Source organism: Gracilinanus agilis, chromosome 3 (assembly GCF_016433145.1).
Source record: "Gracilinanus agilis isolate LMUSP501 chromosome 3, AgileGrace, whole genome shotgun sequence".
Classification (NCBI taxonomy): Eukaryota; Metazoa; Chordata; class Mammalia; order Didelphimorphia; family Didelphidae; genus Gracilinanus; species Gracilinanus agilis.
In genome coordinates this window covers 523,717,630-523,745,473 of record NC_058132.1, presented here as the reverse complement: position 1 = coordinate 523,745,473, position 27,844 = coordinate 523,717,630, and the positions used below count along the sequence as shown (strand labels likewise).

The following is a 27,844-nucleotide window of genomic DNA, read 5'->3' as shown; positions in this document are numbered from 1 at the left end:
CCTCCATACCTAAAGTGCCCTCTTTCATCACCACCACTTTTTAGAATCCTTAAGCTTCTTGTTTTTAAGTTTAGCCTGGAATTTATCTCCCCTCCAAAGCCTTCTAAGACTCCCCAAGCTGTTAGCACTATCTTCTTCCTTCCATTAGATACATTTCCCAGTGGAATCTAAACTCCTTGAGAGTAGAGTAAGCATTTAAAATTTTTCCTTTCTATGCCCTAGTACCTGGTACTATGTGTGTGGGTGTATGTGCGGGTATTGGGGGGCATTAAATTTAAATTTTAATTAAATTAAAAATGTAAAACTAAAATAAAAAATGTTTGGGCTTTGATCTCATTGATGTAAGGAACTTCTATCGATGTATATAGGCAACCAATAATAGAATTTGAGAATGAATTCTACATGGACAACTTAGTGGTTAGGTTATTTGCTCAGGGTTAAACATCTAGTATGTCATTGGTGAGAAAGCAGCCTTTTACTTTGCATGTAGTGGGCATTTTATAAATGCATATTGAATGAATATTTGTTGAATTGATTAGTTACCACTTTTTTGCTTTTTTAAGGTAAAAGTATGCAAAAACTTGATTTAGAAAGCAAATCAACTTTGTGTCTTAGTTAAAAGTTGTGTTGCCTAGTTACTAGCTGACAAATCTTAAGTTGGTTGTTCTTTCTGATGATACTGAAGTGAAAAAAAATCCTGAGTTTTATATTAGACATATTTTCTGTTCCCTATGGAAAAAACTCATAAGGTATGGCTTGAACCATATTCATTATCTTCTATATTTACCCTCATCCCAATTTGCAATCTGGGTGTCCAAAATATTGTTAAAAATGCCTTTTTTGGGGATAGGTGGGAGGCTTCATGTTTCATTTTACTTTTAAATCAGTCATTAGAATTCAAAATGGTTGGCTCTTAATTTGCATAGTGGGTAAGCAAAACCTAGAAAAAAAAAGATGAGTTTCTTAGATTCTGACCCTATGCCCTCTTTAACTAAGTTCTAATAAGGGCTTTATCTCAATGCAGTTTTGCTTCTTAAAGTCTGGTGAAGATGCCAGTGATGGTAATTTATCAGGATTTAAAGATGGTGCATATTCTAGTACAAACTGTCCAGTCTGTCTTCCTTTCGTGGGACAACAGCAACATTTTGACTTGCCCTATGATCTTCATAGCAAACAAGTGACATATTATGCAAAGGAAAGAAAAATTTAATGAATTATGGAGACATTTACTAACTCCCATTTACTTATGCTGTCAGAATTTCCTGCAAGGCTTTACTTGGAAACTAAAGCAACAGCATTTCCTCCCTTCGTTGACAGAAATTAGGTGAAAAGTTCAAAAAGAAAGGAAGTAATGTAAACATAGGTAGCTCAATTAAATCAGCACTTATTGTCTTTTCTGTCTCACATGGGTATCAGAGTTAATCCTTGCACTGCATCTTTTCATGAGCTAATGACAAGCAGAATCCCCCATGCTCAGTCAATAGTACTGTATCACTAGGACAAAAGCCACTATGATACTTTATTAACATGGCCACTAGTGACTCATTTTAGAATTTCAAAATGCTTAGTATATGTTTTAATGCTTAGTAAGGTAAAGCTGAGAGTATGAGGTTGAGTCAGGTGACATTTTGGTTCTTTAGTCCATATAATCTTAAATCTTAAGCATAAATTCAGTCTTGTATAGAGGATAGAGTGGTGGATTTATTATCAAGATTTGTGCCCTCCTCAGAGCTGAGTAGCTGTGTGAATAGAGGTAAGCCACATAACCCCTTAAGGTCTCAGTTTCTTTACATGGTCTAATCTCTAAGGTTCCTTCTAGTTCTAAATTTATGATACTATAAACTTCTTTTCTTAGTGGTTGGCTTCTTCTAGATTAGTGCTCTCTAGATTGGGGGCATGAACCAAAAACAAAAGGCGCTTTAAGAAAATATTAGAATTTACACTTCTATTTATTTTATTAAGAAAAAGGAAAATTTAAGGTGTGCTAATACTTAATGTAGAGATTGATATTGGCAGCTTCATTCTTTCTGTGTATCAGGTGTTACATGTTCCACATAGTACATGAGGCATCTTGAAGGAAGAGGAGTTCAACAAATGAAGAGATTGCCTGGTGTAGATAATCACTTGTTTGCCTTAGGAATACTGGGGGTGCGCCTAGTTTAAGGGATTTAGGCATTACATCATTTGTTTTTAACCAAACTAACTCTCACAAATTGAGCAAGTGGCTTAAAAAGATTCTTGCAAAGAACCATAGATTGAAGCTAATTTGAGTCTAGGTGGACAAGAAAATGGCAGAGTTGCCACTTCTATGGCTAGGACAAGCTATTTGTCAGCCACAGTATAAGGTAAAAGTAACGATGGCTACATCAGATCTGACAAGAAATCCAATGGCAAGTGATCCTAAAAATCTTTTTATATTAAATCTTTTATATCAAATGAGATAATATATATGGCATAGCTTGCAAACCTTAAAAGCACTGTTAGTTATCTCTATCATTGTTGTTAATGTATAGATTCTTGTTGTTTATCTCATGACCAAGTGTAAAAAAGAAGTGTCAAACTTAAAGATGAGTTATGCTGTGCATCCTTTCTTTTTTTTGAATCTTTACCTTCTGTCTTAAAATCAATACTGTGTATTGGTTCCAAGGCAGAGGAGTGGTAATGGTTAGGCAATGGGGGTTAAGTGACTTGCCCAGGGTTACACAGCTAGGAAGTGTCTGAAGTCAAATTTGAACCCAGGACCTCCTGTCTGTGGGCCTGGTTCTCAATCCACTGAGCTACCCAGCTGCCCCCTATGCATTCTTTAGTATACTTCTTCCATTTGCATTGGATATTTATGTGAAATAGCTTTTCCAGCTATTATAAAAAGTAAAATCAAATAAAAATAATTTGAAGTTAGAACTAGAATTTTGAATTATTATATCACAAAGAATCAAATTACTGAGTTAAAAAATATCCAATTGCACTGCTTTCACTACAAATATTAGTATTTATATGTCATTATTTTTAAAATATTGGGTTAACATTTTGTGATATAGTGATTTGGATGTTTGGTTTTAAATTAATCTGGATACTTGGTTCTAATGGCTATCATAGTAGAAAAAATATCTCACAAAGGCATTTAGATTCAAATGTATGAAGTTCATTACTGGCTAGCTTACTAAATATTATAAAGTATTAGTAAAAGAATAAATATAATGTCATAATTGTAAGCTGTATACCATATCTATAACATATAAAGGCTATTTATTTATTTAGTAGCCATGAATGATTTTTATGCCATCAAAATAACATTTTAAAATATTGTTTATTTCATCTTCAACTCATTTTTAAAATGTCCATTTTTGTCTTATAATGTGTGTAACACATGAGTACAGTAGTACGTGTGCAATTTGTAAATAAACACATACACATTTGAGGGGTGTTTGATTAATTTCTCTTTACTAATGGGGTACATGATCAAAAAAGTTTGGAGGCGAGAGTTGTGGAGAATTACTCCCTATTTATATTGATCTGGAAATTAAAATCCCCAAAATTCTTCAACAAATAATTTGTTCCACAAAGGAATAAGAAGATTCAAGTCTTTTTCCAAATGAAATCATTTAGGAAATCTAGTGTACTATGATGGTCAAAGAATTCATCATCTCTTGGACAATTTTATTTATGATGATCCTCTCTACAGTGGGCTAGTTTGGTACTAGGAGAGAGTAGCCAACAGTCTACATCCAGGCTTTTACTTAGAAGTATTTCCATCTTGATAGGACACAAAAGAGCTTCTACAGTGCTAGAATCGTCTTAGAGAACTCTGTTACTTTCACAACACGATGAAACATCAAGGTAGATTCTTTTGTGGAATGAAGAGTGGTATGTAATAAAATCTTAGAATATTTTTTGGTAAATATGTCAAACACTACAAACACTACTTTCTTATGTAGTAACCCTTGTGCGTAGGGCTAGCTGATAGTATTCTTTTCAATAAATGTATCCATCAACTAATTCATTAAAGTTATTTGGTATGCATAAATAAATGTTATTAAGCAAGAGAAAGCAACAGGTTTCTTCTTAAGGGTTTTCTTTTGGCAAGAGACTATTTAAAGAAATGAAACTTCAAGTCATCAAGCTTCTCTAATTCAGAAAAACTTAAAGGTTTTAACTGCTAAAAGTTCACAGCTTTGAGGAAATTTTTTAAAAGTTCACCTTTGAGATTTTTAAAAAATTGTCAAGGAGGGTAAAGACATAACTAAACAACAATGGAAAACAAAATCTTTAAATAACAAGAACAGTTGGCAGTAGACAACATAAACCACTTCACAGTAACATAACTGATAAACGATAAGTTCAATGCAATAGATGCTTTTAAAAGATAGGCAGGCACTAATACATACTAGCCATCATATATGTAGATAGAATTTATATTCTATGTTAGATTCTTTATGAAGTAGCTCTTAGATAAAGTTTTGCAGACATTATCTATCTTACCCAACTCCAAGGAATTAAAGTGATAACATTTTCTGGAGAGAGGATACAGTTATAAGATGCAATAATATAAAAGGAACTAAAATCTTTCAAGTAGATGGACCTTAAAGGACAGGCTGAAAAGCTATAGCCAGAGGCTTCACTTTTATAGACATTATCCTAAGAGGAAGAATTAATGTCCTTAAGAGACTTAACATAGTATAGTACCACACTGAAATGCAAGCCACAGATATGTTTTAGGTGACAAGATAATTTAATGGAGCATAATATTAAATTGCCAGAAACGATAAGATATTAACTTTTAGCTTTCCTAATACTATTAGACTTCAAGATACAAAAGCCTTATAGATCAACATGGAGATAAAAAAAATTAAAAGGAAAGTTATAGGAGGTCCTTAGTATTTCAGTAAATCACTATTATGAAGCACTTAACTACAAGTTTTATTTCATTACTTTAGATTGAAAGAATTTTTAATTTAATGAAAAATATAAAAGACAATTAACCCATTTTACAGATATAAGCTTGAAAGCAAAAAAGCTTTTAAGTGACTTAGACCTTTCTAGAAAATATTTTGAAAAAAGTATATGTCTTAATAGTTCTATCAGTTTAATGTTACGTCCATTATTTTTCATCACCTTCATTAAAAATGGCTTTCATTTGAATGTGGAATAATTCTGCATAACTATACAGTTATTTTATTATTTAAATAGAAATATAGAAAAGAATTCATGACATACCTAATTCTGTTCCAGTGTTAGGCTTTTTAGCTCCTCACTGCTGCCAAATGTTCTCTCTACTCTACCCTGTCAACACTATCCAAATTCTGTCTATACAACTCAAAAGCATAATGCCCTAGCCAAAAACCCAAAACCCAGATAAGGCTCAAATGTGCACTAACAGTCTTCAGGTACAAGAAGAGTTTTTCAGCTATACTCTGTTCAGAAGTGCTAAGCTGTTATCTATTTCCCCTTAAGATGGAAGGAAAAATGGGTTTAATTTGAAGCAGCAGAAGATTTAGGTTAGATAAGAACTTTCATAAGAATGAGATAGAGAAGTTTTTTCCCTATAAATGTTTTAAAGCAAGATAAATAACTGCTTAGAATCACTTTAGCTATAACCCTTCTTAGTTCACAGGATTTTATTGATTTGACAATTGTCTGTCTAACATTCTATGATAAACTGAGTGCACAATAGAAAAAATCAGACTATAATATTCTATTTTTGGCAAAACAATAAATTTTCTTAACAATTTTCTCTAACAAAGAGTTAGGAATTCAAAATAAAATATTTTGATTCATAGGAAATTCAAATCAATACAAAAATGCTAAGGAAGAAACATCAAACATTTCTGTTTAAAGGTAGGATGTGTTTTCTATGGGTATTTTGTTACACATATATATGGAGACCTTTTTTGTTTTACTTTTCAAGGAAAAAGGAAATGTATCAAGCTCTACATAAATATTCTCTTAAGACTTGAAAAATAAACCAAATAGTAAACCAATTGTGCTTTAGTTCTTATCAAATAGATTTAAAGCACTTTGTAGACAGAAATTAATCACTACTTGATATCTCTCAGTTGAATATTGTTATTTTGATTTTCAAAAAGATAAATGATGGTAGGTCTTAGAATATTCTTGGAATTAGATGAATGATTAATATAGTGAGCCTCTTTAGGATGAAGGAAATATTTAGAAAGAATTTACATTGTGAGTTTAAAAAAATTAAGTTTTATTCAATCGACTTGTACAAAACAGAAACTAATGATTTTCAAGAAGACATTTTTTGTCTAATTTTATTATAATTACATAATTATATGTAGCAATGTAATTATATTCATAATATAATAAATAATAATTATTATTAGCCATATTTAGTCTCTTTGCTGCATATATTTCTTGAATTTAAGAATGTTAATAAAAATACAAAGACATAATAGGAATAATTATTTCCCTCAAGTTTTCCCATTCTGAAGGTAACTCTGCTATATCATCTAGCCATTCAACAAAGAAGTCACTTTTAAGAAAAGGCTTCATAGTGAATAGGTACCACTATTTTTCCTAGTTTAATTTAATTCTTTATTCTAGACTAAAGTGTTTGTCTTCCCTACCAATTAGTTTTAATGAACTCAAATTGTAAATGTTATTAATTTAAAGAATTTTTCTTTTAATTAGAGGATTTCAAGAAAAGAAACCAAGCTCCTCAACCTTAAATATACACACACACACATACACACACGAAACATACATCTTCTGTAATCAAATGTACACCACAAGCTTACCAAACGTCCTAAGTTGTAATAACAGTCTGGATATTTTCTTCTGTATTTAATTGCTGTCCAGTAGCTTCGCTCAGCTTCTCCAAATCTCCTCAGGCTGTTTTGTACTATGCCTAAATTCATCCATGCTGCAGCAAAGTCTGGTCTAGAAAAACATTTTTTTTTTTTAAAAAAAGCTCAAACATCAGAATGTAGGGACTGATTTTTTTTTTTGTCAATGCTGTAATTTGGTGGAAATAATGCTTACTGTATTTGTACAGCAAGAGACAACAGCTCCTCCGCTTCCTGTAGCTCATTTCTTTCTTTTAAGATATTTCCAAGATTATTCATGGCATGAACATATTTAGGATTCAATCTGAGTAGTGCAAAAACAGAAAACTACTTATTCCTATTATTTTTACTATGCAGTCAGGAAATGGCAATGATATTTTGTAATTGGCCATTCAAAATTAAATCTGAGAAGACAAAATAGTATACATGCTTATATGTTATTTAACAGAATCTATCATATAATTAAACAGATTATATATGCTTGAATATTGATATCGATATCTAGATATATTTTTAAGTGGGCCAGGGAAGTAGTGTTTTTACTACCTTACAGCTTCTCTGTAATATCTGATGGCAGCAGTCTGGTCACCTTGATCAGCTAGGTTTTTGCCAACGTTGTAGTGAACCTGAAAAAAATAAACAAACCACAAGTTAGAACGGTAGCAATTGGCAGCTGGATTTCTCTTACCCATGGCACCAGCATTTATGGTTTACTTTAACTGAAGACATGAAGGACTTTAAAAACTGAGTTGCCAGGATTTAATTAAGTCCTTGAGGGGTGGAGCGAACCCTTATTAGACTTTGCTTTTTTCTTTTTTGATTTGTCCTTTTCACAATTTTTATTTATTTTTTTCCCTTTCTGAGGAGAAGTCTGAAAGAAAGAAGGCAATACAGAAAGAGAAACCATAACTTAAACATGGTTTAATTAATTTTGTTTAATTTTGTTTGAAAGGCACTGATATTTCTAGAAGGAATTATTAAAAAAAGTAATGAATTTTCACAAGAAATTGTTAAAAGGTGAACAATTATAATCTGATAATTAGTATTTGGTTCCTAGCAATTCTTATTGGAGTAAAGACTATATTATAATTCCTTGTAAAACTGGAATGGACTGTGGAAAGAAAGTTAGCACCAAGATATTCCCTCTCTTTCTTTTGATCTGATTCAAGTCTTTTAAAATTATGTATACATGGTCTTTTTCTTCTATAAAATTCAAAGTGTGTTACTATTATGCTTGGAATTTGACACAATGTTCATTGATGGTTAAAATGTATATTATCAATACTGGGAAGACAACTTTGCCAAAATCTTATTCATTTTTTAATATGTTATAGAGCTGAAAGTGACTCTGGAAATTCAATCTCTAAATTTTTGTGAGGACATTGAAGCCCAAGGAAATGAGCAGACTTGTCAAGATAGTACAACTAATAAAATATTCCATAATATTTTTGTGGAAAAGATATAATATGGATGCAACATAGTTTGGTAGATTTGGAATTGGCTGTACAACTGGCCACATTGAGTAGTGATTAGTGGATCAATGCTAATCTGTAAGATTTCTTCTGTTTAATCTTTTAATTAATTAATGATTTGGGGATGGCATAGTTTACATGCATATAAATTATGAAAATGAGGATGTTGGGAACTCATAGGATGAGATAATTTGAAATAAAAATATTCTCTAGGGGTTAATACAATGAGTCAAATCTAATAAGATTAAGTAAGAATAAATATAACATCCTATAACTACGTTCAAAAAAATCAATAGTAAGAATACAGGATGGGAAAGAATAAACTACATGTGATAATGTAAAAAAATAGGAGAATCATAATATGAATCAACAATATGATGTGGTAACTGAAAAGGCTAATTTGATCTTAGACTGCATTAATATCTAGAACAAGGGATGTAATAATGATGCTTGTACCATGGTTTGATCAAGAAAAAACAAATCTGAAATATTGTGCTTAGTTATGAGTATCAAATTTTGCGAAGGCATCAAGAAACACAAATGTGCCCAAAAGAAAGTGAATAGGAGAGTGGAAGGATAGGAACCTCTTTATGAAAATTCATTGAAGGAAATGGAAATGTTTAGCTTGAATAAAAAAAAAACCCAAAGGGAAATTCATTAACTTTCTTCAAGTATTTGAAGGGTTGTTACATGCAAGGGGAAACAGATTTTTGTTTTGTTTATACCCAAAGAATTTAGAAACAATGAATGCATTGTAGAGGTAGATTTTAGTTTCACATAAGGGAAATATTTGGTTCCAAAATGTAATTAGTCAAATGCTAAGAAAGTTTTCCATTAGTGCAGGTTTTTAGGCAGCAAATATGTAGACAATCATTTGATGAGGTATCAGTTTGACTAGAAATGCAGTTATTGACTAGATGGGATGAATTTGGAATTCTCTCCCAAATCTTTAAGACTTTAAGTTTTTAATGGAAGAACAAGGACCAGTATTTAGGGTTCCAGATTTTGAATTCCTTTTTATTATCCCACATTTGTTTCCCAAGTCTATTATTCTACTAAACAGGAGGTAAAACAAACTAAAAGTGAAAGCAGCAAGAAACAACAACAAAAAGGAAAAGATAGAAAACACTTAAAAAAGAGAAAAACAAAGCAGATGGGGGAGACAGCTCTTATTAAGGGTTCTGGACTTGAGGCTACCTGAAAGACCAAATTATTATATTATAATTTGAAAAACTAGAGATCAATGATCTACGTAATTATGACATAAATAATTGGTCCAGAAGAAAAGAAGCTTCTACCATTCTCCTCATACAAGTATACAAAGAATTTAAATCACATACTACTGAACATTGTGACTTGGTTCCACAAAAATATGTTAATAAAGAAACCATAATCAGTTCCATGAAACATACTATTGATGATCAGTTGCCTGAACTATACTGACAGCAGGGTTTGGTTATAATGGCTTAATAACATCATTGTAAAATGATGATCGTGTGCTGAGTACTGAGGTGCAAGGACTAAGGCACAAAACGAATTTGATACGATCTCTTCCTTTGAGAATCTTGCACTCTATTACTACTGTTGACACAGATGCTGATAATAAGGAACCTCTTTAACAAACAAAATAATTATGTATGTTACCTGTAAGCAAAAAGGTCAGTCAGTGCATTTATTGGGATGGGTCCACACTATTACTCTAATATAGCAAAAAGAAAAATTTTTCTTTCAGTGAGATACCGAAATGCTTTGGGAGAATTAAACAAGCTAACACTAACCTAGAGTTAACTAAGGGAATTATATTATAACTATCTTAAACCTAAGTCAATATCCTGCTTTATATAGCTTAACCTGTAATTATATTACATTAATTGCATAGTATAGCAGATAGCTGGCTGTAAAGTGGGGAAAACCTGTGTTCAAATCCTGTCTGAGGCATGCTGGCAATATAATAATGGGCAACCCAGGTAACTCTCTATGGCTATGAATTATAGAGAAGATGCTGCTCTGCATGGGCAGATGGAATTCCTTGCCAGGAATAAATGCTCCCCAAACTGATGAAATCAAAGGTACAGATGGGGGTGGGGGAGGAAAGCATATAAATATCTGAATTTCTGGGGAGGTTAGTAAGTAGTGTGATAGTCTTTGAACGCATAGTTAACAAAGAACTACATTTTCCTTCTTTAATCCTCTGCCATATTTTAAAGTATATACATGTATTGTTACTTAATCCGACAACAGGCATTGCAACAAGGGCAAATCACAGGTGAGAGGAGTACGCACTACTGTGCACCAGAAGGTATAATTTAAACTTGTTGGTATAAATTACTGTCCATTCATGGGTATTACTCTCTTAAAATTACAGCTTGGAAGAAATCAGTTAAAGCTAACACAAGAACACACATTTTTAAAAGTCTGCTCTAAATGGTTATAATTTTGCCTTTCCCCCACAGCCCTGGGTGTTGTTTCTTCAACATCCCACCAAGCACAAAGGGACTGAAGGCAGTTGAAGCCAACCTCGACTGTCATTGCTGCAACAGCAAGAATACAAATACAGCTTCAACTCAGATTTCAACATGACTCCAGCCTCTTCCATTCTCCAGCTCCTGGGGTTTTCCTTTGTTACGTGAAATTCTGTTTTCTAAATAAAAAGCTCAGACAAAGAATTCAACTGCCCTCTGCAGTACAGACAGCTTTCCGTGCAAGCATGGAGCACCAAAGACCACAATGCCAAAGAAGAAAAATCACAATTCTTAAATAAAATCTATGGCTTTCTCTATAATTAGTTGAAATTCTCAAAACCCCCCCAAAGATAATTTGTACTCTCAAACACTTCCCATAATTAAGAGCTGGAAAACAGTTACCCAGAGGTCAGCTTTAGCATGCATGCCATTTTAACATGCATTATTTGAGCAGCGAGAACAGATCTGGGTTGACATATAGCACACAAATCACACAACCCTATTATCAGGTAGTTTATTAAAAGGGTGTTTAAAGAATGAATGATTTTTCTTTTCTATGAAATTTGAAAGAAATGAAAAAAATGTTTAATTTTCAATTTTCCCTGCAATCCCTGACTTGTAATCAGTGTAAGAAGCCCAGGAGACTGAAATGCCTAGTGCAGTTCCATGAAATCTAAGACACATGTGGAGTAAAAAAGAAAAAAATGATTAAATGATTTATTAAAATAAAAATCAAGAATAAAAACATTGTCAGTTTTTACATTTATTGCAAAAACTGAATCAAATTTTAAAACTTACATGAAAAGAAATTTATAAATCAGTGTTTAAGAGTTCATAATGGTTGTTAAGACAATATTAACTGATGACTTTAGGGGAATTGTTGAACCTCACTGAGAATGAGTTTCCTTATTTGTAAAATGAGATAGATGAATTAGACCTCTGAGATCCTCTTTTCAGGTCTAAAAGAAGAGATAAAATAGATTTGTTCATTTAAAAAATATAGAGGGAGAGGATACCACAGATATGAAATGCTGTATGAGTTTTCAGACAAAGACATATCATCTTTGATATGAGACTGACCTCTCACAAATCAGAAGTTATCTGTAAATGTTTGTAATGAAACAAAATAAACTGGAAGTGTAAAAATGGGGAAAAAAACTGAAAGTGTAAAAATGGGAATAAAACTGAAAGTGTAAAAATGGGGAAAAAAAAGAACCAATGTAAAACTACACTGGAGTTGAAAATGGATATGTAATAAATGTTTAATTCTAGAACATTAATAAAGTAGAAGTGGGGGGATCTTAGAGTCTAATTCCCTCATTTTATAGTAGAGGAAATGAGGGAGAGGATTAAGAAAGGTGAATAATTTGTGCAAGATCACAAAGGTATATTTTGAACTCGGTTCTTCTGACATTAAGTCCAGTATACCCTTTTGCTTGTACCCTCTTGCCTTCAACATTAAAATGACATTTTCACTCAATTTAAATATTTTGCACTTGCATGGTATCTCACATACACAGAAGGCACTCACTAGTCATTGAATGACTAAATTCAATTCAATTCCACAAGAATTTATTATGCCTTTTCACTCTGGAAAATTCTTCCTTCCTCCCAGTCTCCTGCCATTGCTGAGCTCCTCCTGGGGCCCCATTTTGGGGAGAGGCTGAGGCTGGCCTCTTTTTATTGTCCTCCTAGGTATACTTCTGGCTTTCAGGACTTCAACATCATGCCTCAGCTACAATCTTCTCTTGGAACCTCTCTCAGACCTTCAGTTTCCTCACCCTACAAGACCCATCTGCCATGCCATCTCTCTCCTCCTACTGGCAACTTTCTCCTAGGGACTCTAGTGCTACTTAGCACAACATCTGACACACGGTAAGTGCTTAATAATAATTGTTACCTGCTTAGCTCTGTGCTGGGCACCAGAGGGGGTACAAAATGCATACAGAACCACTTGGTGCCTTTGAGAGAAAAACAATTCTTAGTTTTGAACATCTGTGTAGATACAAGTGTTGGCTGCCAAATTCAGCTTAAATGATGATGATGGTTTATCTAATATATGATACTTTTTCCCATTCCAACCCAGGTTCTTTTAAAATATGGGACAGAGAATTCTCAAATAGATTCTTCAATATGCTGCAAAATTATTGATTATTAAGAATAAAGCTAGGGGGCAGCTGGGTAGCTCAGTGGATGGAGAGCCAAGCCTAGAGATGGGAGGTCCTAGGTTCAAATCTGACCTCAGACACTTCCCAGCTGTGTGACCCTGGGCAAGTCACTTGACCCCCATTGCCCACCCTTACCACTCTTCTGCCTTGTAGCCAATACACAGTATTGACTCCAAGACGGAAGGTAAGGGTTTAAAAAAAGAAAAGAAAAAAGAAAAGAAAAAAAAGAATAAAGCTAGTACATGATAGTGGATTTTAGGATAAAGTTACATAAAGAAAAAGTATATAAATTCAGAATTTATTAAGCATCCGGCTTGTCTGCAGTAATCAGTTTATTGTTATTGTTCAGCCGTGACATTGTTTGGGGTTTTCTTGGCAAAGACACTAGCATGGTTTGCCATTTCCTTTTCCAGCTCATTTGACAGATGAGGAAACTGAGGCAAACAGGATTAAGTGATTTGCCCAGGGTCATACAACTAGTGTCTGAGGCAGGATTTGAACTCAGGGCTTCCTGACTCCTGGACAGGTGCTCTATTTACAATAAAATAAAATAACTTCTAAAAATGGAGCACTATTATGCAGTTTGCTCACGGAAAAGTTAATGTGCATATGTATTGGGTTCCACATTATTTTAAAAATGATTCACACTATAATTAATGCCACACAATGCAAAAGTTTACTTAGATTGTCTTTTCACCTCAAAAACACAAATATCATGCGATCCTTTCATTTACAAAGGTGACCTAGTGAAAACAGCACAGGTTAGACTTGTTCTACTTTTCACAGGTCTGTCATTATGGAATCTACATGGATAAAGACATTTAAAACTTTTTTATGCCTCAGTTTTCTAATCTGGAAAATGAAGATACAATCTTTCCTCTAAATAAATTCTTTAGAGAAGGAAATGAGGATGAATTACATGGTTTTTACAAAGAAATCTGAGTTCCTTAGAGAGGAATTAATAGAAAGGAAATGAAGTGATTGGTACTTCTAAAATAGAAAAGCAAATCTAGTAAACATTTATGAAATTAAATGATAGGCAGATTATTTTTAGTGATGGTAAAAATAAAATGACACTGGAGCCAGGCTTGGAGATGAGAGGGGTCCTTGGCTCAAATCTGGCTCCTTGCTGTGTGATCCTGGTCAAGTCACTTAATCCCTATTATGATTCTTCTGTCTAAGAACCAATATGTAGTATTGAGTCTAAGATGGAAGATAAGATTTAAAAAATAAAATAAAATAGACGGTCAGCAAATAAAATTAGATAGAAGTTTGAAGAAATTCATTATTCATTGGCTGACTGTTCAAACTGAAAAATGAAAAAGATTTTTCAACACTGAAATGAGACATTTATGTAGCACCTTGAGGTTTGCAAAGTGCTTTACAAGTATTATTTTGTTTTATCTATATAACAACCCTGGGAAATAGGTATTATTATTATGCAGAAATTGAGGCAGATGGAGGTTAAGTGACTAGATTGAGGTTTATTACTCTAGCTACTGAGGGTAATAAGTGGCCCAAGTAAGCATCTTTTATGGGGTTTTTTTAAGTTCATAAAAAGGCCAACTATTTATTATATCTAATTACATATTTTCATATTCTACCTAAGGACAATGTTTACTTGTGAATATGACAGAATCTCAAAAGATATACAGAATTTTAAGTTCTTTTTGCCAGGAAGACAATTATAACACCCCAGGCAGATCAAAATCCATAGTTTTTTAAATTGAGAGTCAATATCTCTTTAAAAAGCACATCTATCTTCTTATATTGTCAAGAAATTTTCAATTATATTTTACACTTACTAGCTTTGTAGTCAGTTTCCTTATTAGTAAAATGAGGATAATTCCCTTAAGTACCTTCCTCACAGGGTTGTTTCCTTCTCTGCAAAATAAAGGGGATGGACTGGATGTCTCCTAAAAAGCTTCCTTAGAACTCTAAATATATGATTGAATGAAGGTACTACATAAATGTTAATTACTGTTATCGTTCAACCTATATCCTTCAGTGCTGTAACTTAGCCTCATTTCTTTTTGTTTTAGGTAGATAATAATTCTTTCCTGTCATTTTTCACTTTTAGTAACCAGCATTCCAGAAGCCAGAATTTTCTAGCAGCCTCAACTACAGTGAGATGAGCAGAAGTTGTGAGGAATCTATGTTCAGAAAATTTAAAAACCCATGTGAAACATTTGCTTGTCTCAAACTTTCAGAGGAAAAAGAATTTTATAAAATCATTTTGTAATAAACATATTTATAGTCTTTCAGTCATCAAGGGGTAGTAGAATGTCCCTAACATCCAGCTGTATAATACATAGATAGTAAATCTCTAATCTGGGGGCAGGGTTAGTAGTTGTAATTTTGCTTAATCTAGTCGCCTGTCACTTTCTAATAACTTATAAGGTTTTCTATTCTGCTTTTAGAACAGCCAAGTTGGAGTGGATAGAGTGCCAAGCCTGGAGTCAGAAAGATTCATCATTTTTAAAAATCTGATCTCAGGTACTTACTAGCTAGATGACCCCGGCCAAGTCATTTTACCCTATTTGCTTCAGTGTCCTCATCTGTAAAAGGAACTGAAGGATAGGATGAACCACTCCACTCTCTTTGCCAAGGAAACCCATGAGAGTCAGACCCGACTAAAATGACTGAATAATAACACTCTGCTTTTAACTTAGAACTCTGAGTGGGGAAATAGTTTCAGCTTTTACTCTGGGAATATTCTGGTATTTAAAGAATACAGAGACAACTTGGGATTTATATTTGCATGGCTACTTTTTTAAATCTGAGTACTTTTATTAATATTTTCCAAGTGTCTGATTTTTTTTCACAATCATCTTTAGCTTTCTTCATTTCAGATACAACTTTGTTTAGAACAAAAATAAAAACAAAACCTGTTATATCTTAAAAGATTTCTGCAAGTTTCTGCTTACTACTTCCCTCCCTGTGTGAGATTAGGGAAAGACTTTATCCTTTTTTTGCTTTGCTAAAGTCACAGATAGTTTTTGTTTTGTATTTTTATGAAGTCTTTTCAGCTATATTGACACTATATTGGTTTGGTTACTAGCCTGGAGATTTGTGTTTGGTGAAGTACTATGTTTCTTAAAAACAAGCAGTTTAGAGTTGAACCAATACAAAGGTGTGTATCTGATAGAATTCTGAAGATTCAAATCCTGTCCTATCATCCTATACAGTGTTGAACTTAACATAGCTTCATTAGGTTAACATTTATTTAGTTGGAAAATTCAATTAACCTGAACACCCAATTTCTCAAGGCTTGTTAAAGTGCTATTATAATCAAAAGACCCATTATTAGGTCACTTTAAAAAGTGAATATATAATATGTGCATTCACATCAAACTAAAAATCTTCTTTCAAATTTCAAGTCTTGTTCATTTTGTGTCTGTCACATTTCTTTCATATACCCTCTATTCACCTTCTCTCTACCAAATAGCATCCCAGATAAAATACAAACTGAATTTGGAGTCAGGGAGATGCAGATTCAAATGCCAAGCTGATACTCCCTATACATGACTATGGGCAAGTCATATGATCTTTTGTTTTCTCATCTGTAAAAGAAAGAAGATAATAACCACAATATCTACTCCCTAATGCTGTTGTAAACCTCTAAAAATAAAATGTTTGTAAAATATTTTGAAAACTTTAAAGAACTAAATAAATATCAATTTACAATCACTTCTCACCTAAATAAACTAAAATACAGATCAACTAAAAAACTTTTGGGAGCTTCCTGGCCCAGCCACCAGGTCTCAGTTTCCTTATCTGTAAAACAAGAGAGTTTGATTTAAGCTACTGTTGGGGGTTGGAATCATAGCTCTGCTACCCACTAGCTGTATAGCCTTGGATGAATCACTTCATTTTTCTAGAACTCAGTTCCTTACCTATAAAAATGAGGAAATTAAACTACATAACTTCTAAGATTCCACTGTACCCCATAAATCCTAGGATTCCTCTAAACTTCTTGATCTAAGTCTTGGTACTACCTAAATGATCTCTAAAGTCTCTACTAATTCTAAAAGTTTATAATTTTATTCCAATGGAATTCAGTACTATTCAGCATAATTATGAAAATTAAGTCCCTTTTAGGAGACTTTAATTTTGCCAAAATATTACCACTCCTACAATTATTTCAATGGATAATTTGGTTGTCTGTATATTGAATTAGTCCTTGTTTAAGATAATTTTTTTGATACATGGCTAAATATATCTGATTCAAATCATTTAAAGATCATTTTGATGATGTAGAATTTTGTAGAATAACTACAAAATTATGAAAAAATATTAAACATTTCTTTTAATGTATGGTGCTGTGAGGAGAATTTATAATGTTTCTCTCCATTGGATGGTTGGGCTTAAATGATTTCCCTTAAGTATTTTAAAAAGGAAAAACATCAACCAACTTACTTTAGCATTGAGAGGACACACAGTCAGGGCACTCCTGAAAAGCAGGTCTTCATTTCGCCACTGGCTACAGCGTGTAATACATCGTGCCATATTTATGAGTAAAATCCCTACTACAGTGGCAGCAATGAGTTTCTTAAAGAAAGGAGAAATGTGTTAAATTTCATGAATAAATCCACTGTTGTCATCTGTATTAAATTTCAGGGAGAATACCTTTTTCTTAGTATGTTTGCTTAGTATTCCAAATCCATATGTTAGAAGTACACAGTATCCAACACTGGGGAGGTAGATGACTCTTTCAGCAACAACAAATCCCACTCTGAAGAACAGGTTACTTGCAGGAAGAAATGGGATAATGAGAAATCCCAATCCTAGAGTGAGTATTCTAGAAATTAAAGAATAGTAAAAAAGGCTATACTTAAGCGTCAGAAGAAAAATATGAATTTTTTGTTGTAAACTCTAAGTATTAAAACAATTAATTTTGAAGAATGTGATACCATTGACAGAAAATGTGTACAAAGACAATTATTATTATTGGGAATTTAATTTGGCAATGAAAGTAAAGAATAAGAGATATTATTGAAGTGTTTGCTTTTTTTAAACCTCTTGGTAGACATTTATTTTGTTCAGAACCTGAAGCCTTCTCCTCCAATATACTATCATATCTGTTTTCCTTTTACTTCCTCTCAAAAGACTAGTAGAATAAACATATATCGCCAGTTTATAATATTGTATATTGTTTGGATGGCCAGGAGAATACATGATATTCTCAGTTATTATTAACCAAGGATAGAATAACCAACCTGGAACACTTTGTCCACCAAGAACACACACCAAATTATTTTACTCTGCAAATAAGTATATAAGGAATGTATATATGAAGCTTTACCCATTAGCACAGCATCATGATCCTCAAAAGCCCCTTTATCCAACCCCCTATTTATAGGTGAGGAAATGGAGTTCTAGTAAGATTAAATGACTTTCCCAAGGTTGTAGTAAATGGCAGAGGTGGGATTTGAGATAGCTTCTGATTCTTTATTCTTCCATTGTACGTTAACACATCCAAAATACTTTTTGATTGTGGAGTGGTTTTTACTAATTTTCTGGGAAGATTATTTTCAAACACAGATCACTGAAGCTTGCAAATGCTATAACTAGAATACCCTTAAGATACCTTATGCCACTTAAGTATAGAATGAGCTCAATAAAAATGTGACCTAATTAGTGTGGTAGGTTTAAATAGAATTAATTACTTTTGAAACTTTACTAAAAATGCTTCATTGTAGTCAAAGCTTTATTTTAAGGATTACATCAATCTGATGAATGGAAATGTTTTATTTTATGTCTTTGAAAGAGGGAGTTAAGTCACCTTCAACATCCTTAAACAAAGAAAAAAGAGTGTTGGTCATTCAAATATTGTTGTGGAAATAGGCTATTGTTTCTAAGTGAAAGGGATGATTGTAGATAATAAGTAGAAACAGAGTAATTTATAATTTAGATCTGATTTAAGGTCTTCTTTTTTACATTCTATTATATTTCCAAAAAAACCAATCCCATCTCACATGTGAAAGGGGCTGCATAAAGACAAGAGTTTGTTTTTCTTTAAGACTACTGCCAATTTAAAAGCACTAGCAAACTCAGAACTTAATTTATTTTGAGAAACTAATAATTTAATGACAATAAAAGACTTTTGCTTACAGAAGGATGTGAACCTACTTTTCCCTTTCACAAAACACAATTGTTTTTTCCAATTATTTTCTCAATAACCTTTTTAGCAGTAAAGAATAATCTCTTTGGGACAGCAGTTTATTTTGTATCAAATCATGATGACAGAAAGAATCACTCCAGCTTTCATAAGGTTTTTTTTAAAAGGAGAATTGTGAAATGATGGCTACAACATACATCAATTACATTCTCTGTTCTGACCACAAATTACTCTTTACCACCTATGGTGTTAAGGATCTCAAAATGCCACTTCATGGGGATTTAAAAAAATAAAGCAGCCATCCATACCTCTTCCTCCAAGTTTGCATCCCACTAGTCCTTGCTGATGATGGGCCCAAACTGGGATGAAACTGTAGTAATTGCCATAAATATTTATTTGGAACATGTCTTTCTGGATATTGTTTCCATTGAATCATTAAAATGATCAGGACTGAATTTAGCAAAATACTGTTGACTCAACCTACTGTAGAGTTTAAAATTCAGCACTGCCTCTTACCTTCTCTTATGGCTGTCTTCAGAGCATAGAGCTTGGCATATTAGGCCAATTAGGCAGAACCAAAGTGCTGCTAGTGCAATTATTCTCCAGTCACTGACTGACTTAATAAGGGGTATGCAGCCCATTGACCAATCAAAACACAGCCACCAGGGACACAGCAGCAACCATGCATTCAATGAATAGTAGTAATTATAGTTTATAGCCTGTCAGTCAAAAGGAAAACAAACATTTATTTGATACTGAACTTAAAAAAATAAATTCTACCTTCACTTTGAGGTTTTTAGATGTTCCTTGTTAAAAAAAAGTGTGAAGTAAAATCTACAAGATTTTGTTTGGGATTTGGGAAGGTAATTTGTCATCTGGCAAGACTACATTCAGATTACAACAAATAAAATGCAGGAAACTCCACTTAAAAGCACCAGAATAAAAAACCAATTTGTTTTAACCTGAGGTCAAATCATATCTCCATGTACGGAGTGACATATACTGTCTGTAACATAAAAAGTCAATAGTGGGGGTGTTATTCTAGTTCCCTGAAAGCAGCAGTGTAATGGGACTCGAGTACAGTTTCCTAAATGTTTCTTGCTGTGCAAAGCATAGCTAAAACCTGCCATTTGAACATCTCCCTCTCTCCTTTTTCCTTTAAAATTATAAAGCAAATCTAAATAGTTTTTAAAGGGTCTTCATGTTATTGTGGATAAAACTTTTATCTCCTGCCTTTTAATACTAATCTACAATGTCCTTCAGTGAACATGGGGTGAAAGGATAAGAGTAATGAAAACTTGTAACAAGACAGGAAGAAAATCTTAGTTTTTAAAAGAAAGAATAACTGTTTTCCTTTAATCACAAAAAAGAAAGGAAAAAGATCTGTCTCTTACCTTAACTCCTAGTACCAAGAATCAGTTCTGATCTTAGAATAATCATTTGTCTTAGAAAATAAGCACTATCTATGCTGCCAAAAGTAGATCTGAAGGACTCTTTACCAATGAATAAAGAGGAATCATTTTTAAGCAAAGAAATCCAAATGGCAAGTCTCCAGACTCACTCTGACAAATATGCTATCTGCAAAGGATGCTGGGTTGTCAACTTCAGTAAAGGCTGGTGGCCCAGTGCCCATAATTCTCCAGCGAATATAAAGTATTGTTGCCCCTCCAGAAAACAGGAGAGTCATTCTGAAGAGAAGGCCCCCATTCTTAAGCCATCCAATATTCTATAAGAAAAAAAAAAAAGCAAAGATTCTGGTACTGATTGCAATGGTAGTCAAGTAGATGTGATACAATTAAGTACACTAGTAGCACAATTCTACTTTAACTACTTTGGCATGTTTTAGCAGTTAGATTATTTTAAAATACAAAAATCAACACATGAAATATAATGAAAATGGCATTTTTAATCTGCTGTGCTACTTGACATTTTAGATTTCTTGCCTGGAGAGAACATACATACTCACCTCTAATGACTTGTCTTTATGTCGTACCTTTTGAATAATTTCTAGAATATTTAATTTGCCTATCACCAAGGCATCAAATACAGCATTGAAACCCTATAAAACAACAAAAATACTAGTTAATGATGGGAAAACCTATCTCTGTTTTATATTACTATGCAACTTTATTAATATTGTGAAATAAGAATCCAGGCAAGCAGAGGACTGGACTATATAGGTCTGATGAGGTCCCATTTATGTCTAAAAATAGATTTTGTGATTCTATGACAGTAGCTTAGAATCAATTAATATGCCAAATTTTCATTATATCAAATCTTCATCTATCACATCTGTGACTGTACTAATATTACCATCCCACTAATATTACCATACTATTACTTTAATAAAAGTAGTATGGGAAATGGTATGGGTAGAAATTTAGGGTCACTTCAGAAAGGATCCACTTATCCTTGTAAAAATTTAAAAAAATATATATTTTACTCCTTGCAATACAGATTACTTTCACAAGATTTATATCCATGTAATTTGAAAAAGGAGGCAATTGGCAAGGGTTTCTTTTCTCTTCTCTGGTACTCCTTATCTCCCTTCTATCAGAACCTGTCATCTGCCCCCGAGTCACTGGACTCTGGATAGGTGGGGTTCTTCTTCTCTGGCCAGAGCCCAGGATTCCATTGCTACTTCCTGGCCATCTCCTCAGTGATCCATATTCTTCTATATGTTGCCATTCTTGATTAGAAGGTAACCTTCTGGAAGGCAGGGACTGCCTTACTTGTTAGTTATCTGTATCCTTAGCACTTAGCACAGGACCTGGCACACAGTATTTACTAACTTTCCTTCTGTGCCTCCCTTTCTTCTTTCCTTCCTTTCTTCCTCTTCGGTCTATATATAATATATATTTTTTTTCTTTTTGCATTTTCCATTCATCTCCATGTTTGAAGGTGATAAAAGAGACTTAAGATGAAATGGAATGTTCAAAGAGAATGAGATAAAATTGTAGAAGGGGCAAGCTCTCAGAAGATCAAAGGAGATGAGTAATCCTAAAGTTGAGGTTTAAAAGCTTTCCCTTAGGAGAAAGCTCTGGTGGCTTCTTATTGCCTCTGTGCAATACTCCTGTGTTTGGTCTTAAAGCTCTTTCATCTCTATGATTTTGAACAAGGTTCCAGGTCCATCCTATGTCTCTGTGCCTCAGTTATCTCTTTGCTTCTCTCTGTCTCAGCTAGCTCATGTATAAAATGAGGGGTTAGATTTGGCAATATCTAAGGCCTCTCTCTACCAGGTCTAAGTCAATGATCCTATGATACTGTTCTTATTTCACATTATTTCCCTTCGTATACTCATGTTGCTTCTGCTGAATTGAATGACTTGTTATTCCCTGTACAAAGCCTTTTAAAATATACATTTTATTGTCATGCAAACCATGCTTCCATATTGGTCACTGTTGTAAATGCAAACTCACACACAATCAAAACCTCAAAAGAAAATCCCAAATACACTAATGTGAAAGATGACTCCAACTGATCTTTCTCTGGGGGTGGATAGCATTCCCTGTCATGAAGTCTTTCGGGATTGTCCCAGATCATTGCATTGCTGGAGAGTAGCCAAGTTTTCACAGATAATCATGGTCCAATATTGCTGTTACTGTTGTACAAAGCCATTTAATTTCTTCCTCTATGCCTAGAATGTTCTACTTACTAACCTCTATCTCTTGGAAACCTTTGTCTTCTCCTTCTGCAAAAGTCTTTTCTTTAGTAAGAAAGTCCCAGTATTCTCTCACTGAAATTTACTTTGCATTTACTCTGAGTCCACTAATCTATGTACATGTTGTATTCCCTGTTTTGCCCAGTGAAAGGGAGAAACTTTCATTTTTGACTTTTTACATCTATCATCTATAAATTTTGCAACATTATAAATTTTGCAGGAGTTTATAAATGCTTCTAAATTAAACTGAATTGCCTTTTGCATGCTCCATGGGTAACTATAATCATATGGTTAATAACTGATAATCAGCATATACTAAAAGGCTTGCAAGACACACATAGCATCTCATTCACAACAAACCATTAAAATAAGTACTTTTCAGGTAGATTCCCAGTTTTATAGTGGATGGGAAAGGGAAGTTCTGAGAGATTAGTGACTTGTCCGTGGTGTTACAATTAATATGTCACTACAAAGTGAGGCAGAGGTTACATTCAAACTCGAGTCTTTCCAGACTACAAATCTAGCACTCTTTTTGCCATACAATGTAAACATTCAAAAATAGTTACATCAAAAACTTGAGAACAAACATCTCCTGATACATTATAGTGTCTCCTCAATAAGTAGGTTCTCCTGAAAATAGTTCTCTGGTTGGTTTATAGCAATCTTCACCTCCCCCTCCTGCCCCTGCTCTCCTCATCTCCCAGCAGGTTTGGGAGATAGAACTCCTAGCAGAGCCGGTCTGGGCAGGATTTATGACTTATAGAACCAAAGGAATGAGAGCTGAAAAGGAGTTTAGATACCCTCTAAACTAGGTGTTCTTAACTTTTTAAACGTCTTGGACCCCTTTAGTAGTCTTGTGAAGCCTTCTTAAAATAATACTTTAAAATACATGAAATAAAATATATGGGATTACAAAGAAAACTAATTATATTCAAGTACAGTTATCAAAATATTTTGAAAAATAAGTTCATAGGACCCTAAGTTAGTAACTCTTGATTTGTCCAAACTCATCATTTTACATTTTTTTTAAAAAAGGGGGCTAGGGAGGCTAATTGCCAAAGATCATACAGGTAGCTAAGTGGCAGAGCTGGGATTTGAACACAGATGCTCAGATTACATTTCCAGTGTGTGTTTAATCTCCAACACACTGCTTCTCATTCTACTTTCCACCCCACATTAACCTATTTAGCCTCCCATTTTAAAGCTTAACATACTTTTACCTTATACTTGGTTGTACTGAGGTAAAGAGGCTATAAGTTATATATGATTACCAATGGAGATTAAAAGTAGTAAGTATAATACTATTATCTCTAAATTAAGTGGGTCTCTCCATTATGGGACTTTAAACCAGAGAAAGTGAGACCATATAAATAACTAGTAGTTGTTCAAGATTAATAGTGAAAAGAAGGAAAATGCTATTGACCCATCTCAAAAAATTCTGGGAGGTATTAATCACAAGAGACATTATTTGGGGTTGTGTTAATTGGACTAAATGATTTTATAAATTGCTTTCACTCAAAATGCACAAATCTTCTTCACTCAACAAGATATCTATAAAAGTACTGTATAATTCATGATCTGAACCCTAAAAGTCGACTAGAATTTAGAGAGAGTCTGTGTATTCATCACAAAGTTTTTGTTTTGTGTTTTTAGCTTCTAAGAAACTATCCCCACCCCACCCCCCACTTCACAACTTCTCGTGGGCTTTATTTTTACTTTACTATTTTTACTCCTGAATCTTACATCGTACTCTCTCTAGGTAGTGGTTGAGAGGCCCTGGACATGGATTTAGCTACAAGATATTCCTAGAGTTTTAAGATAATTTTTTGCTCAAGTCTGCTGCTATTTATAACTAAGCATCCAAGTTTTATTGAAATAAATCTCTTTATTCAAATGGCTAAGCAGACAAACTTTATACAAACATAATAGAGAGAATGTTAGACTTGGAGTCATGAAGACTTGGGTTCAAATCCTATCTCAAACACTTAATTAGCTGAGTGACCCATCTTACTCTCAGGTTTCTTTATTTGTAAAGTAAGGATAGTAATGGCATCTACCTCACACAGTTTTTGTGAGGAGCAAATGAAATAATATATGTAAATCATCTTGCAGAAACAGCTAGGAAGGGAAGGAGAGGCTGAAGGGAGATGCTTCTTCCCCAGGTGCCTTTAACCACATATTTGGTTTTGTTTTAAAGAGTCGCAGGAGGATTTTCTTCACTTTACTCCCTAGGAGGAGTATAGTAGTTCTCTCCCCATCCCCATATCTAGCTTGGTCTATATTATGTAGTTTAACCTATTTAGAATCCTTGTCTAACTAAAAAAGTTTCTGTCAGGTTTTCCTAACAACACTTAGAAACTGGATTTTAAAAAATAACTTGGTTCAGCCTGAAAAATTTCTTTAAAACCTCAGTATTAATCATAATATACACTACAATGTCATATAAGCAGTGGGTATTCATTAATTACCTGATGATAATAATAAAGCTAACATTATTAATTCTATGACAGTTCTTTACAACTATCTCATTTGATCCTCACAATAATGCAAGGAAACTAAAGCAAATATTAAATGACTTGTCCAGTGTCACATAGCAAGTAAGTATCTGAGCTAAATCTGAACTCAGGTCTTCTTAACTCCTGGTCTACTGCTCTACTGACTATGCCATTTAGCTGCCTGTTAACTAAGTGATTAAAGAGATAGTAAACCTTAAAACAAAACAAAAACAGCAAATTATACAAAGAATAAGCTAATTTCATCAAAAACGTTCTTCAATTACACATCCTGAACTTCAATATTAATATCCTTCATGTAAAATTTATGATAATTCATATGTTGAAACTCATACTGTGAGGTAGGAATTACAGATATTATTTATTATTCAAATTAGAATTAGAAACTGAAGCTCAAAGAGGATAAGTGATTTGTGCTCATGGTCACATATCCAGTGTCAGGATTTGAGACCTCTGTCTTCTTGTTTCCTGGTGAGACTATCTACCCACTTTGCGATGCTGTCTCTCTACACATGGACTAAGGTTATAGATATAATTAAAAAACAAATGATAGTTTTCACTTTTTAAAAAACATTGATGGCAATAGTTAAAAATAATTACAGATTTTTTTCAGGCTGAATTTTCCCCAAGAAACAAAATTTAAGTTATTAGCTATATTTCCTCCCCAAAATAAACATATAAATCACCTTCAAAATTACTATGGTAAAATATGTATGTTGAATATGGCATATAAGGAAATTTACCATTTTCTAATTAAGGTCAGTGAACTTATAACTTGTCAAGATTAATCAGGACCCTTCAAAAACAAAAAATCCTTTAAGCAATATTGTTCTAGATTCTTTTCTAGGTGCCAAGTTGAGAGCTAGACTACTAACTTAAACTTTACAAAGACTCTTTATGGCATGTGACATCTTGGGGACAGAGGAAGATTCTAGTGTCACCTTTATACATGAAGAAATCTAGAGATTTCTTTATGCCTAAAATAACAGGCAAAATTCAGTGACAAGAGTCAACCTCTCATCATTACTAGCCTAAACACATGAAGCTTCATACCACCTACCAAATGTAGTAGGAATGAAAATGCTTTTGATATATTACTGCCACAGTAAATAAGGGGGAAAATTATTTTAAAGAACCACTGATAAAGCCCAACAGCTTTGAGTCCATTAAGCAACTATCATTTTCATGGCAGTTCCACCCTTTCTTTTTTCTTGAGACATTTGTAATGGATCACTGTTATTTTAAAATCTTCTGAACTATTTTTGCTGATCATTCTTTACAAATAACAGCTTACAGCCAATTCCCTGTCTGAAGTAATCATCATCACTGGAAGACTACAACTGGTTATTCCAGAACAGATCATGACTTCAAATAGGCATCCAAATCTAGATATAGGTGAAAGAAAGAAAAGCTTTGCAACTTAAAGCATCCTTCAATAGAGACTGGGAAAGGAACATACTATATACAAATATAAGTTAAATAACAGAGGTCATTCTCATTAAATGTGGCGTGAAAAAATGTGTCTGAACTGACAACCTACAATGAATTCAAATGGTGTTAAAAAGCTTCGCCAAAATGCTAGGACAAGTCATAACAATGTAGATAAATGGACAACTGTGTCACAATATAGCAACAACATAAGAGTTGAAAAATTGGCAGATGTGTAAGATAATCAAAAAATCATTTTCCATTTTAGAGCCCTTACCAGTACTGTAATCCCTTGTTCTTTGCATAGCATAGCTACAGCACTCAAAAGAATACTTAGCAGCACCCAGAACGTAGAAAATTGAGTTCCTTCCTTGTTACCTGTCAATTAAGAAAAATTATAAAAGTTATTCAGTGAAATCTGGCCTCAGACACTTCATAGCTGTGCGACCCCAGGCAAGTCACTTAACCCCCATTGCTTAGCTCTTACTGCTCTTTTGCCTTGGAACCAATATAATTCTAAGATGGAAAGGAAGGATTTAACAAAAAAGGTTATTCAGTGTAGCTCAATGATTTCTCATCATGAGGAATTATAAAAGAAACCCTAGATATTTATTTTGGGTAACTACTGTTCAAGAACTTTCTGTGAGTCTTTGGGAAGCAGGTGAACTAGAAAGAATATCAAATTTGGAGTCAAGTGGTGTCACATTTTAATCTTGACTCTCTTTAGTTGCTACCTGTATGTCTTGGGACAAATCACTTCAACCAACTGGGTCAAATTTCCCTCTCTATAAAATTAAGGGGTTTGTTCACTAAATTTTCTTCCAGGTCTAAGGTCTAAATTCCTTCCATATGTTTTCAATTTTTAGTAGAAATACTGGACATAAACACATACTCATATGCTATTCCCCTTCCTATGATGATCATGACCTCACTAAATTGGCCACCTTTGCTGTTCCTCACACACTTTGCTCTATTACCTATCACTGTACAATTGTGTTGGCCATTCCCCGTGCCTGGAGTGCTTTTCCTCCTCACTTCTACTTTATAAAGAATCCCCTATTTTCTCAAAGACTCAGCTTAAGTGTTACCTTCTATGCCAGGGGTTTCTTGATTCCTTCAATGTTGTTATTATCATCCCTGCCTAAACTGCCTTGTACTTATTTTGTATATACATACATATATATATATATATATATATATATATATATATATATAT

The 27,844-nt window shown here is 33.5% G+C and overlaps 1 protein-coding gene across 3 annotated transcripts in view; it reads right to left on the bottom strand.

The window, feature by feature from the left end:
* TMTC4 (transmembrane O-mannosyltransferase targeting cadherins 4) overlaps nt 1-27,844 on the bottom strand; it is a 68,748-nt gene that overhangs the window by 15,552 nt on the left and 25,352 nt on the right. For 2 of the 3 annotated variants that reach the window (XM_044667198.1, XM_044667197.1), the window contains 9 exons: nt 26,906-27,006; nt 20,993-21,085; nt 20,588-20,752; nt 19,543-19,745; nt 17,535-17,706; nt 17,325-17,456; nt 7,350-7,429; nt 7,000-7,107; nt 6,756-6,897 (listed from right to left, as the gene is read on the bottom strand). In XM_044667198.1, coding sequence (XP_044523133.1) covers nt 6,756-6,897; nt 7,000-7,107; nt 7,350-7,429; nt 17,325-17,456; nt 17,535-17,706; nt 19,543-19,745; nt 20,588-20,752; nt 20,993-21,085; nt 26,906-27,006 — 1,196 coding nt within the window. The remainder of the gene's footprint in view (nt 1-6,755; nt 6,898-6,999; nt 7,108-7,349; nt 7,430-17,324; nt 17,457-17,534; nt 17,707-19,542; nt 19,746-20,587; nt 20,753-20,992; nt 21,086-26,905; nt 27,007-27,844) is intronic. The other variant, XM_044667199.1, reaches the window with a different exon arrangement.